We start from the raw sequence: 15,005 nt of genomic DNA on the forward strand, positions 1-15,005 counted from the left end.
TTCTATCGGAAATGTCTACGGAATATTCACTTGAATTCTTCCAAAAAAATAGCTGGAAGGGCGGGGATGAACCAGTCTTGGGCTGAACTTCCCCATAATAAGGATTCAAAAATAATATAGTTAGCCAGGAGTCTCTACTTTTCTTGAGTCAAGAATCTTGACACTTCGATTTCAAAATCACACTATTCTTGTCTTTAAAATAACAAATATCTGTTTCTTGTTGTTTAAGTTTGAAAAGCTAACCGAGCCTTAAATTTCATTATCATCAGATCACGAAAAAAAAGTGACTTTAGTGACCATTTTCCTGAAAAAAGTGACTTTAGTGACTTTTTGTTGGAAATAGTGACTTTTTAGTGACCAGGTCGAAAAAAGTGACCAATTCACTAATAAGTGACATGCTACCAGCCCTGCCTATGGCTTGCCTGTAGACATCAACCACATCCAGAGCATATAGAAAGGGGTCTACCCCGTTTGGCATAATGCCATTTGGTACTTAAGCGCTCGCACCGACAATTTTCAGCAGACCACAAATGCGCATGATTTTACCATGTCTGTAGTCGAAATCAAATTGACGAAAAAGATTTCTGTCAAAAGTACAAGAAAGGCGGGTGAGATGTACTACAAACATAGTAATTTTCTCTAAAATTCCATGATAGTTTTAAGAATGGGTCTTGCCCATACTCGCAATACAGTCCCATCAGGAAAATCATCATGTCGAGAAAAACGCAATTGAACATTATTGCAAAGGTTTTCGTAACGCCGCTGCAGGCAGCAGAAAATTCTAGTGACATTACTCAACACATTATCATTAGAGTACAAGAGAATGAACAACTACTAAAATATTGTGAATGCGGTTGTTTTTTATATACAAATCCAAAATACTTGCCAATGGGACTCGTTATCCGAGTACTTTCCTCTTCAAATTCAAATATACCCGCATACCAGTCCCATTACTTGGGACTCGCTTACTTAGTTATCGCGCATCTTGACACATTTATTGCCAAGTTTATCATGGATTCCAAGGGACTTTTCCTTTTACTACTATAGTGCTTTCATATTTTAATTGCAATACTTATTATACAATATAAAATAATATGGTGGTGATAGTGACAGTCCTCAAGACATTCCTGGGTTTGATGAATGCGTTGCGGCCGGCCATATAGGAAAAGTAGTTAGGATTCACCTGCAGCATGTTGTAGTATCTGACACACAGGTACTAAGGCGGGTAAGTTTTGATTGGCCTGATTTCGAAAAAGCTGTTGGACATTTCTTAGATAATAATACTGGCTTAGATCCATAATACTGGCTTTTCATTGGACCTTCTTAATTATCACCATTAGTGTCGCTAAACGTACTGCTTGACCAGTCGACGATACCAGTGGTGGTATGCTAATTCCCATGTTAGCCCAAAAAGCCTCCCCTCCATGTCGTTAGATTTAGGTAATTGATCAGAAGACAAAAGTTATGACAGCTATAGGTTTGACTTAGAGGGAAGCTATTTATCTTATTTTTAATTTAGACTCTCATAAGGACTAGGGTAAGTGTTCCTCTAGTTGTGGGTGTTTCTATAGTTGCGGCAGTGTCGTTTTCACTGATTTTATTACATTAGCCACAGAACCGACACTGCCAATTGACATCTTGGCTTGTTGATACACGGAATAGTTGAAAAGAGCGTTCAAATTGCTTTAAAACTGATGAAATAACACTAAAATTGCTAAAACTGTTCTTGCTTGTACCAATAGTTGCGGTAAAGTGTTCCTATAGTGGAGGATCCCATAAGAAAACCACGGATACCTATAGGAAAACAAATTAAAAATATACCGCAACTAAAGGAACAGTGTACCAATAGTGGAGGTATTATTTTTCACTGACATGCCGTGGATTACTGCGATGAAATAATTTTTTTCATTAAGTCAATGGTCGTTAATTCCCGTTACAACATTAACATTTACATTAATTGCGCTTCTTGAATTTAGGCGGTTAAATAAACTTCAATAGTGCTTAGTACCTCCACTATTGGTACATCTACCCTAGATATGTTTCAATCACTCATCGCACCAGAAGCATTCTATTCAAAATTGAAAAACAACATTTGTTATGGAGTGCAGATAGTTTAAGACACTGTAATTTGTAGCATTTCTTTTTCTTATGGGATGAAAACTACGATGCAAGCTTACAGAAATCATAATAGGAATAAGGGTACATGAATTTCGTCGTAATCTACTAGTGGGACTGTTATGCGGGTACTTTCAATATGGGACGCGTATGATTTGGTATTTTTTTCGCATTTTGTCCATACAAAAATACAATTTTAAGTATGATACCATGAAGTACACTAACAAAAAACATGATTCATGAAGAAAACTCAAAAGTGATGAAAATTGAAATGGGACTGTTTTGCGAGTATGGGCAGGGGTGTAGTCAGCTAAAATCCTAGTAATTTTACCACATAATTTTTTCCCGTGTATCATTGAATAATTTAAAAGTATATTTTGAAGTCGGGAACACTTCGACCTATTGAGGAGGAGTTTTCTACTTCCGAATCTTTATATTTTTTTTGTCATATATATTAGCGACAATTTGGTAGACAATGACCTCCAACGAACAAGAAAAGACGTGCTTCTTCTTCTTGGCATTACGTCCTTACTGGGACAGAGCCTGCTTATCAGCTTAGTCTTCTTATGAGCACTCTCACAGTTATTAACTGAGTGCTTTTTTGCTAATGTTGCCATTTTTGCATTCGTGTATGGAAGACGTGCTTAACCTCAACTAATTATTTTATAAAATGTATAGTGTTCATTTATCGAATCTTCATTTTGAATTTTTGGGGCAAGAAAATTCGGGGTTATGGTCCAGTCGGGGAAATGGTATTCTGGGTAACGGATTATTAGGGGTAATAGATTTCGAAGTATTGGTTTTCAGGGTATTTGACCATTCGGGGTATTGACTTTCGGGGTGATGGTTTTCGGGGTAATGGTATTCGGGAAAGTGTTATAGGATCGCAGAATAGATGAACTATAAAAGAGAAAAAAAACATTAGCAGTCTGGATCGCTGCAAAATTAATTATTCCTACATAAAGGTAAATTAATTACCCTATAATAATTATCCTAAAATTTCACTTATTCATAATTGGTAAGACATGCAAGTGAATTTATTATACTAATGATTCTTGACGCAAAATTACATTAGAAACATGAATTTGAATGTTGAGAAAATAGAGAAATCGTCGTATCTATTAAAACTTATCAAAGCTACAAGGTGAGGAAGCAAACAGCTAAAATCTTGCAATATTATGAATTAAAACCAAATTCTATAAGGTTTCTACATCTGATTATCGGAAGACTACTACTATTGTAAGTATCACAGGTATGTACTCCCAAATAACCTCAAACTAAAGCCCTGTTATATCGTAGCAGGAATTTCGTAATTCATCGAATACAGTTTTCGCAAAATTGAACTCTTGTCATCTATCGCCAATAGACAATGTTGTAAAACTTATACTTACTGGTAATACAGCTCCGAAGGTCGAGTCACTGTACCCGGTTTGTCTTTTTTCTGCAGAGCTTCCCGTTGTTGCCACTTTTTGTACAGCGAAAATATCGGAACCGTGTTGTCTACCCAGTTGATCAAGCCGGACCGTGGACCCAGCGGAATTACGGAATAATGTTCAGCACGGTAGTAAGTAATATTGCCATTGCAATCGATCGACTTTGTCATCATGAGGTTAGCAATGGATAAGAACTGCATGATGCGTTCATCCAGATGGAGATCTTCAAGGCCTTTGAACAGATAACTGTAACGGCGCCCATCGTTCCCGTAGAACATCAGCTTTTTCGGCTTGGTTTTTGTCGGTAAAATTTGCACTAGATTATCCACAGAGCGAATGAGAATTTGCTGCATTTGGGTGCTTTCTATTCCAGGCATGGAAATGGCAGTATTGGAGAGTTTCGCCAGAACAGGACTGATTTCCGACAGGCGCAAAGAGAAAGCGGTTCGCTTTTGACCCCTTTGCTGCATTTGCCCAAACAGGAATTTGAATTGCGTCCAACCTTGGTTGGGCTTACTGAAATCCAAGGGTTCTTTGAATTTCTCAATCATCATGCTGATGTACTTTAGGAAGCGATCCTGAAAATGACGCTCGTGTATGGTTTCGGGTGATCGGGAAGTCATCTCATACAGCTGCTCCAGAACGAATACCAAAGGACGATGCAACAGCTTGTGCTTTTCTATGAGCAGGGCACGTTTCTTCTCCAGCTGCCCACTTTCCGTTATCTTAGCTAACTCGTTTTCAAAGTTGATGAAACTTTTGTTGTATTCGGAGTAGATTTGCTGCATGGAAATTACCCAAAACTCGTCCCACAAGAGCGAAATGCGCCGCAGTTCGTGAACCAGAACTTTAACTTGTTGGACGGTTTCAGGAGCGTCTCTGGATAAAATATCTAACAGGGCATTAAAGCAATACACAAGTCCTAACGTTTCATCGCCGGAGTCCTTCGGTGTAGGTTCGGCAGAGTCCCCACCGCTCAGCTCATTTATATCGACTTTCTTCTCTTGGACAGAACCCACAACCGCTGGGAAGATGATCAATTGAGGTGCGTCTTTGGCCACTCGGCACAGCAGTTCCGAAACACGTTTCCTAACGTACGGTTCGTGATGGTTCAATCTTGAAAACAGTTGTGGAGTTATGACCCTCCATGGCTTGGTAGGTGTACTGGCCAAACCTCGTTCCAGAACTTCCTTAAGCCCAAGAGCATGCTTAACAATCAAGCGGAGCAGACGGAGCGTTGCTGTGACTGTCGAAGAATTCCCGTACTCGTTTTCCATTTCGATCGAAGAAGACAGCTCCAGGAAGCGGAAATAAGCCGATGCAGCTGCTTCATAGTACCCGTAGACCGTTTTGTGAGTTTGGCGCCAAATTTCCACAATCGATTGAAGTTTCTCCGGAGGACAGTTGTGTAACTCAGGCACGGTTTCTTTCAATGCCTCCAAGAGGTCCGTGGAACTTGTCTCGTTTAATCCAAATTCCTCCTCTTCAGAAATTACCTCGTGTTGGTTCAGGATGAGTAGGATCGATTTCTGAACTTCTTCCGAAAGGTTGGATGGTAAGATTTTATTTATTTCCTCTAGATTGACGTTATGCGCTGTGTTGGCTTCCGTGTTGAACTCGACCATTTTCTTACCCCAACGATAACACCAGGAAGCAAACTGGCACCATGCTTTAGCAAGTTCAGGGCATGTCTCAGTACTTGCCTGAAGAATTTTTCCAACGACGATGTCCATGCAAGAAAATATGGAAATCATTCGGCTTTCGGCAGAGGGTGTCACATCAGGCAGGGACGCAATCAACCCATTTAGAGCAGTACTCGAGTCCTGTTGAATTAGCTTGATGTCTTCGTTCTGCACCCAATCAGCCAAGGTAAGTAGAAACCGTGATTTTCTTTCACGGAGCTCATCTGAAGCATTCTCTTCCGAATTACTCAACTGTTCCGAAATCTTTCTTGCTGCTTGCGAAGCAAACTGAATGGCTTCTTGTCTTCTGCCTGGTTGGCAATAGAGCCACTTACATTGCTCATATACAGCTCTAGATAAGCTTGCGTCCCAGATCTTGCAACCTAACTCCGCACCTAATAAATGTTGCTGAGCTGTTTCCACATTCAACTGGTTTTCCAAATTCAATTCCCTTGCTAGCTTGGAACTCTTGTAGAATTTGTTTAACTCATGCTGACACAGCTTGAAATTGTTCTCTTTTCTCGCCACCGATGCCAAATCCAGTCTCATTTCCATATTGTACTGTTCGCAATTTTTGCTATCATCAAAAAATTCAGACCAATGTAACACTCGCATCATGGCCAACGATCCGTAATGTTTCTCGACTCGAATCGATTTGGAGTTATCTGGAGTGTACTCGTTCAATGTGGCAATATGCGCCACGTGATTAGTAATAATCAGCTGAAACAGATGTTCTCTGGACTTTGTGAGAAGGCATTCCTGTAGGGCACTGTGAATCACTTCATTGCAGATGCGCAGCGTCTCATCTTTGCTGGTGGCAAACTGCTTCAAAAATGTCAGGGCAATGGTATTCTCGGTGTCGCACAGAATTTTATAGCACGAGAAATTATTTGGCACATCCGTGCCCAATTCCACCATTTCCCAGTGGGACATGTCAATTACATTTTTATCCTTGGTCTTTTCGTACGCCATCCAGTCTTTGACCTGAAATAATAAGAAGTTCAGTGGAATTGAAAAAAAACGGAATAAAAAACTTTTGATAGGTATAGCTTGGATTTATTGCAAATTTCATCTTCTCTTTCTTGCATTACGTTCCCAAGTGGAATAGAACCGTTTTTCAGTTAATTTGTCTTATGAACACTTCCATATGTATTAACTTAGAGCATTATTTGCCAATTGAACATTTTGCACATGTTGCAGGCTGAAAGATACTCTATGCCCTGGAAAGTCAAGAAAATGTCTCGATTATCAGCTTAATCTTGTCCAATAGCTGCGCGTTTACCGCTATGGCTATTTGCCCATACCCCCATAACTGCACGCGAAGCAAGACCATCGTTTCCAGCGAATCTTTTGGAGACCTCAACCGTCGTAACCTCTGCGGGACTCAGCGACTGTAGCAGGTCAAGGTCGGCTGGGACGATCCGGTCGACGAAGCAACAGCGCAAGAAAGACAAGAATTGCAAACATCGTTGTTACATTTGCGAGAAATCGATATCCCGCGATGCGTAACCTTCAATGAAGTGATTGCGTATGAGTTGCACGGGTTTTCCCGTGGCGTACGGGCCTGTCTCTACCTGCGAAGCTTGTTTGCCGACGGTTCGGCGAAACTACGACTCCTCACCAGTAAGTCGAAGTTGACTCCTCTGCATTCCTCGGCAAGAGTTGTGCGCCGCTGGAGGAACCGAGCGCGACAGAGCTCGCATTGGCAGACGCGTGATGATCAACGGGGATGAGTTCGAGGTGGTGGACGAATTTGTCTACCTCGAATCATTGATAACGTCGGATAACAACTACAGCAGAGAAATTCGAAGACGTATCATTGCCGGAAGTCGTGCTTACTGCGGACTCCACAAGACCTTGCGGTCTGGTAAACTTCACTTCCGTACTAAGTGTACCATGTACAAGACGATGATAAGACCGATAGTCCTCTACGGGCATGAGACGTGGACAATGAGGAACCGAAGAGGACCTGCAAGCGCTAGGAGTTTTTGAACGAGGTATGCTTAGGACGATCCAAGGCGGGTTCAGCTTCTCCTGGCTACAGAGTACAATTAACCAGCCTTGGGACGATCTTTGGCGGAGTATGTGAGACCGGCGTATGGAGGAGAAGAATGAACCACGAGCTTGCGCAACTCTACGATGAACCCAGTATCCAGAAAGTCGCCAAAGCTGGAAGGGTACGATGGGCGGGATACGTTGTGAGAATGTCGGACAACAATCTCGCAAAAATGGTGTTCACCTCGAATCCGGCCGGTACAAGACGAAGAAGAGCGCAACGAGCTATGGTTTGACCAAGTGGAGCAGGATCTTGGAAGTGTGGGACGATCGAGAAACTGGAGGTTAGCAGCCATGGATCGAGTTAGTTGGCGTAACATTGTGACGCAGGTCATGTCTTGAAGGACGTAGTGCCATCAAAAGTAAGTAATATGTAGATTTTAGGTAATTTTCTAGGTTTATGGACAAAAGGTCGAAAGGGCAAAAGGTCGAAAGACAAAAGGTCGAAAGGACAAACGATTTGCATGGTGGGAAATTTATCCTAATCTGAAAAAAGATTTTTGACCTTTTGTCCCTTCTTTTTTGTTCTCCGACCTTTTGTCCTTTCGACCTTTTGTCATAGATTCAATTTTCTATTATTTACCCGAGATACAATACAGGTCAAACTATTGCCCCACTGATTCGAACTTTTGCCTCACTATGGGCCAAAATTGGGTTCCAAGCATTTATGCAAAAACTAATACACCTCAAAGCATCATTATTTTTATTTTGTTCCATGCAATTAAGGTTCGACCGAAAATTACAATTTATATTGCTGTAAACAACAAATAGCCATATTTTTTCCAAATTTAAATCGATTTCGCGACGTTTCATGACCATACGAATCATAATGTAGAACATTGTTTTGTATGGTCAAAAATTGACTTGAGATTTTTTTACGTCATTTTTTTAATTAACGCGGTACCGCGTAGAAAAAAACTGTGCAAAAATGAACCGCGTAAAAATTTTAAAACCAGGGAATAAATTTTTAGGAAAGATTGTGAAAACTACACTTTAAATAAAGGCTAATACTTGAAGCTAACCCAAAACTGATAAAATTTCAGATGGGACTGATTATGCGAGTATGGACAGTGCAGAAGACAACCTATTTTTATGCGAGAAAAAGGAAAGCATGATCGCTACTCTTTCCATCTCATCGTGCAAGCAGAAAAATTCACGCTAGGAAAATTTCAGCAAGGTATGTTTTAAAATCGGACAATTTCAATAAGTTCTATGAAAATTTCAATAAGTTCTATTCTATTCTTCAAATACATTAAGATATTTGGTGAAGTGAGAAACATAAAGTGGTAATAAACTATGTGTTAAAAAGATTTGACAGTCACATATAATTAACATGAATTCAGGTATATATTTTTTGAAACGTGTACGTGCTGCCAGGGCGCAGTGCAGAAAAATTACTCTTGTTACGTCTCTTTCGAACTGAAGGTGCTGTCCGACAGCAGCACATGCAGTGCCGAAAGAGATTTGAGTCGCACCCTATCTCTGACTTCAATTCATCAGACGATGAAAAACTACAATTCATCAGAGAAACTAAGATTACGCTATAGCTTTTACAGGCGATTATTATGAAAAAAAATAATTCTAATTCCGAAATTGCCAATAGAACTATTGAATCTAAGGGGTTGAATCTAAGAACGCGCCTGTTAGAACCAACAATTTATTCTTGTTTGAATTGAATCAACCCATCTGGTGGATTGTTTCTAATCTGGCATATTTTTGAAACAACAAAACTCTGTGCCGAATGAAATATTGATGCTCGATTTTCATTTCAACTAATGACAATTGTTGTTTCAACAATATCATTTTGTTGAATCAATATTTTTTTTCTTGTCGCCATTTTGTATTTGAGAAATAAACAGAGAAGTTAGAGGCAAAAATTAAATTTTGTTTAAAGTTGAAAAAGAAGTGTTCATGGGATATTCGGTAGCTGTCAATTTTAATACCTTGGTGAGTATACATTTTCCGTCGTAGTTTAATTTAAATACAATATTATTTTAGTAATCATATGAAAAAGATGATTTTACTATTCATGATGGTTATGACGGTGTAAATGCGAAAGGAAGGAAAGCTATAGGTAATGAAAAACAATCGATTAATGAAACAACAATCGACAAGTTGATTATTTTAATTTTGTTTATTTCAGAATTTCCTAAATTTGTTCCGACCGGTCGGTTGTGCAGCGGCGATGGTACCGGACTATATCATCTTACACCTATTAATTCGAAACACAAACTCAATGATCAAATATAATCTGTAAAGCTTGCGCATTGAATTAGTAGGAATGTTAACAAAAATGATTTTTAAATCAAATAAATACTTTGTTAATATCAGTGAACAGAACTGTTGGGAGGACCACCCTACGAACCAACAAGGCACCATCTCACTACCGGTGGGCTCATCGTCTGACACACTCTGTCAGAGCGACAGACGTCTACCGAATGAAAGGGAATGATCTGTCACCCGACAGCAACAGTTACAATAGATCAGACAGAATGTATTTAACCGCCAACTGAAAACCACGCCGCGTTTTATCCTGTAAATTTAATCAGTTTTAAATAAAGTTTTTAATATGTTTGTTGTGTAAATCATCGGCCCATTTATCACAACAAAGTGGCGACGAGTATTTTCGGTGCCGGTTTCGCGAAATTCAGTTTTCCCGTCGCGTGAAAGTCAGTTTTACGGTCGACAAAAGTTCGCGTGTGCAGTGATAAAAGTTGAGGTTAGCATCATGCCGGATCCAACTCTGCAACAGAATGGCGGAGGAGTCTCGCAGCAGCCAAATTCCAACCAGATGCTGATGCAAATTCTCCAACAACAGCAGCAGTTGATGACGCAGCTCACTCAGCAGGTTTCAGCTACCCAGCTGGCCATTCAGAAGATGTCAGGAGACGAAACTGTTTTGGATTCGCTCTCCAGTAACATCACCGAGTTCGTCTATGATTCGGAGCAAGGCTGTACTTTCGACTCTTGGTACGCACGGTATGCGGATTTGTTCGACAAAGATGCGGAAAAACTGGACGATGCAGCGAAAGTCCGGTTACTGATGAGGAAATTGAATCCAGCAGCACATGAACGGTTTACCAGCTTCATTTTGCCTAGACTGTCAAAGGAGCTAACATTCAGTGAAACAGTCGCGAAATTGAAAACAATTTTCGGATCTCCAGTGTCAGTGTTTCACCGCCGTTATTTGTGCCTACAAACGACAAAAGACGATTCCGATGATTTTGTGTCGTATTCGTGCAAAGTTAACAGAGCGTGTGTGGATTTCAAGTTGCGCGACCTCTCAGAGGAACAGTTTAAGTGTCTCATTTTTGTGTGCGGTCTAAAATCTTCGCGAGATTCGGACATTCGCATGAGGTTAATTACCAAATTAAACGAGACAGCGGACATTTCTCTCGAAAAAGTGGTTGAAGAATGTAAAAGTTTACATAACCTGAAACAGGACAACAGTCTTGTGGAGAAACAGCAATCATTCAGTGCTGTGAATGCAGTTCATCAGGATCGGCCTCCCAAACCTAAACACAAGCAAGGCGGAGGGGGGAAAGTGAACAACAATCAACCAAAGACTCCATGTTGGTCATGCGGCGGAATGCATTTTTCTGCAGATTGCCCATTCCGTGAACATCAGTGTCGGAAGTGTAAACGAAAAGGCCATAAAGAAGGATATTGTGCTTGTTTTTCGTCTGGCAGTACCAGTGGCAACAGTAAGAAGAAGAAAAATAAGTACAGTCCTAAGAGCAGTAAAGATGTGAAGATTGTGTCAGTGAAGAACATCAGCCAAAGGAGGAAGTATTCCGAAATCAGAATCAACAAGGTTCTAGTGCAATTGCAGGTCGACTCAGCGTCGGATATTACGATAATTTCCGACAAACATTGGCGAAAAATCGGACAACCACAAGGAACTGCACCCTCCTGCAATGCCAAATCAGCTTCTGGGGGATCACTTGATCTCGCCCGGGAATTTTGGTGCGACGTAAACATCGGTGGCAAAACAAAACGAGGTTTGTGTCGTGTTGCTTCACCCAATTTGGATCTGAACATTCTGGGCTCGGACTGGATTGAGCTTTTCGGATTATGGGACGTGCCAATCAACTCGTTCTGTAATAAAATCAACAGTCAACAGTCCCGTACGGAACAGTCTCTGCAAGTTCAATTCCCGAAAGTATTTTCGAATGAAATGGGACTCTGTACGAAAACAAAAGTTCGACTGACACTCAAAGGGGAGCCAAAACCAGTCTACCGACCGAAGCGTCCAGTTGCTTACAGTCAGCAGAGTGCGGTAGAAGACGAACTTCAACGCTTGCAGAATTTGGGAATCCTCAAACGAGTCGATCATTCAGATTGGGCAGCACCGATCGTCGTTGTGCGGAAACCAAACGGTAAAGTCCGCATTTGCGCTGATTTTTCAACCGGACTCAACGAAGCTCTAGAGTCAAATCAGTGCCCACTTCCTCTACCAGAAGACATCTACACGAAGATGGCCGGATGTAAGGTCTTCAGTCATATTGACCTTTCCGATGCATACCTCCAAGTGGAAGTGGACCCCCGAGATCAACATCTGCTAACAGTCAATACCCATAAGGGACTTTTCCGCTATACACGCCTGACACCTGGCATAAAATCAGCTCCGGGTGCATTCCAGCAGATCATGGACGCAGTTTTGAGTGGCATCAAAAAGACCTGTGGTTATTTGGATGACGTGTTAGTCGGTGGTCGTATGCAAGAAGAGCATGACCACAATCTGAAACAAGTTCTTCAACGTCTGGAAGATTACGGATTCACAGTACGGATCGAGAAATGCAGTTTCAACATGGAAGAAGTGGAATACTTGGGGCAAATTATGGATGGAGATGGAATCAGACCCGATCCGGAAAAGACTTCAGCTATCGCCACCATGCCACCGCCTCAAGATGTTTCGTCACTCCGTTCTTACCTAGGAGCCGTGAACTATTACGCAAAATATGTTCCAGAAATGCGTAAGTTGCGGTTCCCAATGGATCAACTGTTAAAATCTGGAGCGAAGTGGAATTGGTCAGAAGCATGTCAACGTTCATTCAACCGTTTCCGTGAAATCCTGCAGTCACCGTTGGCGCTCATACACTACAATCCAAAATTAAAAATCATTGTGTCAGCGGATGCGTCAAATTACGGAATCGGAGCGCGCATTGCCCACAAGCTACCGGACGGATCAGTGAAACCGATTGCACATGCGTCGAGAAGCCTCACACCCGCTGAGTCCAACTACAGTCAAATCGAGAAAGAAGGACTTGCGCTGATCTTCGCAGTAACACGGTTTCATCGGATGATTTTCGGACGACAATTCGTTTTGGAAACGGACCACAAGCCTTTACTAGCGATTTTTGGTTCCAAAAAAGGCATTCCAGTGTACACAGCCAACAGGTTACAGCGATGGGCATTAACTCTGCTTCTGTATGACTTCAGTATCAAGTACGTCAATACAGAAAGTTTCGGTTATGCAGATATCTTGTCCCGTCTCATCAACACCCACGTGCGTCCAAACGAAGAGTACGTCATCGCATCGATAGAGCTGGAAAACACCATGGAAGATATCATCAAGCAATCAGTGGAAGTTCTCCCAGTCACGTTCAATATGATTCAAGCAGGAACACAGGCGGATGCAGTACTGAAGCAGGTCAAACAGTTCGTCCAGACAGCCTGGCCGTCCAATCAGTCCAAAATCAGCGATCCACAGCTACAACAGTTTCATCAACGTCGCGAAAGCTTATCAATTGTTTCCGATTGCCTCACCTACGGAGAACGATTGGTCATTCCAACCAAATTTCGTGATCGAGTTCTACGACTTCTACACAAAGGACATCCAGGAGTAGAAAGGATGCGGTCCATAGCACGTAATTACGTCTATTGGCCTGGGATCGACGAGCAAATCAGTCAGCGAGTTCGGTCGTGTGAAGAATGTTCGAGAGCAGCCAAGACAAACAGTAAAACCGTGGAATCTTGGCCTATACCAGAAAAGCCTTGGCAGCGGATACATGCAGATTATGCTGGACCAGTCGACGGTAATTACTACTTGATTGTTGTCGACGCATTCAGTAAGTGGCCAGAAGTTATCTCTACCAAGCGCATCACAACATCTGCTACTGTAACCATGTTCCGAGAAATCTTTTCTAGGAACGGTATGCCAGAAACATTGGTTACAGATAACGGTACACAGTTCACCAGTGAAGAGTTCGAAGCTTTCTGCAGTACCAACGGTATCCTTCATCTGAAGACACCACCGTATCATCCACAGTCGAACGGACTCGCTGAGAGATTCGTCGATACATTCAAGCGAGGACTTCGAAAAATAACTGCGGGGGGAGAGATACTCCGTGAAGCAATTGACACTTTTCTTCTGTGTTACCGCTCCACTCCGTGCCGTAGCGCGCCTGAAGGAAAGTCGCCAGCAGAACTGTTACTAGGCAGAAAACTCCGAACATCAATGGATCTACTGAAACCACCAACTTCGTTCTACAAGCAAGCCGAATCCAAACAAGACGTTCAGTTCAACCGTAAGCATGGCACAAAAGCGAGGAACTACGATGCCAAAGATTTGGTTTGGACGAAAGTACATCGAAACAACGCCTGGTCATGGGAACCCGGTCAAGTGATAGAACGGATTGGTCGTGTCATCTACAACGTTTGGCTACCAGAGAAGCGGAATCTTATCAGAGCACACTGCAATCAACTGAGGAAACGGTATGAATCAGAACAGTCAGCATCAACAGTAGAACAGCAGTCATCAAAAATTCCGCTAGATATACTTTTGGATTCGTGCGGTTTCAGTCAACCTACATCTGAACAAGCAGAACCAGAATCAGTCGAACCGTCGCAGGCAATCCTTAATGAACTACAGCAAAGGGAGGTTCGAAGCCGAGCACCTAAAAAGCCACCAAGAGCTACTACTCAGCAGCAACCAAGCCAGCTTCGCCAGTCTTCAAGGACAAAAAGACAACCCGTGAGGTATGAGCCGTATCATCTCTTCTAAGAGGGGGAGGTGTTGGGAGGACCACCCTACGAACCAACAAGGCACCATCTCACTACTGGTGGGCTCATCGTCTGACACACTCTGTCAGAGCGACAGACGTCTACCGAATGAAAGGGAATGATCTGTCACCCGACAGCAACAGTTACAATAGATCAGACAGAATGTATTTAACCGCCAACTGAAAACCACGCCGCGTTTTATCCTGTAAATTTAATCAGTTTTAAATAAAGTTTTTAATATGTTTGTTGTGTAAATCATCGGCCCATTTATCACAACAAGAACAGTAAAAACAACAATAGTTGGTTTTTCTTTCAACACACATTCTTTGTTACTTCAATATGGGGTGTTTTTAGAATCAACAAATTATATTTTTGTTTCAATTGCATTTCTTTTTGTTTTTGGCAGCTGGCTAATTTGAGACAATTTTAGAAACAACAATTTATTTTGTAGGAATAAATGGAAGTTATCATTGAGTCAACAAAAATTGCCGATAAGCCGTGAGTCAACAATAAAATTTGTTGAATCTATACAGATTTCGTTTGCATTTACAATATATTTCTCTGCGTGTAGAACAATACAATTATGAAAAGTTTGAAAACATCACTGAACTAAAATTAATGATAATAAGTTTGTAAATTTGAGTTTCAAAGAGAACTCGAAGCATTACAATCCATCCAAGTTCCTCAGAAAATAAAATAAAATTATTTTTACTCA

At 41.5% G+C, this 15,005-nt stretch overlaps 1 protein-coding gene across 2 annotated transcripts in view; it reads right to left on the reverse strand.

Moving 5' to 3' along the window:
* LOC5580104 (serine/threonine-protein kinase Smg1) overlaps positions 1-15,005 on the reverse strand; it is a 136,661-nt gene that overhangs the window by 88,418 nt on the left and 33,238 nt on the right. For both annotated transcript variants that reach the window (XM_021848697.1, XM_021848704.1), the window contains exon 5: positions 3,507-6,214. In XM_021848697.1, the coding sequence (XP_021704389.1) occupies positions 3,507-6,214 (2,708 nt within the window). The remainder of the gene's footprint in view (positions 1-3,506; positions 6,215-15,005) is intronic.

Source organism: Aedes aegypti, chromosome 1 (assembly GCF_002204515.2).
Source record: "Aedes aegypti strain LVP_AGWG chromosome 1, AaegL5.0 Primary Assembly, whole genome shotgun sequence".
NCBI lineage: Eukaryota > Metazoa > Arthropoda > Insecta > Diptera > Culicidae > Aedes > Aedes aegypti.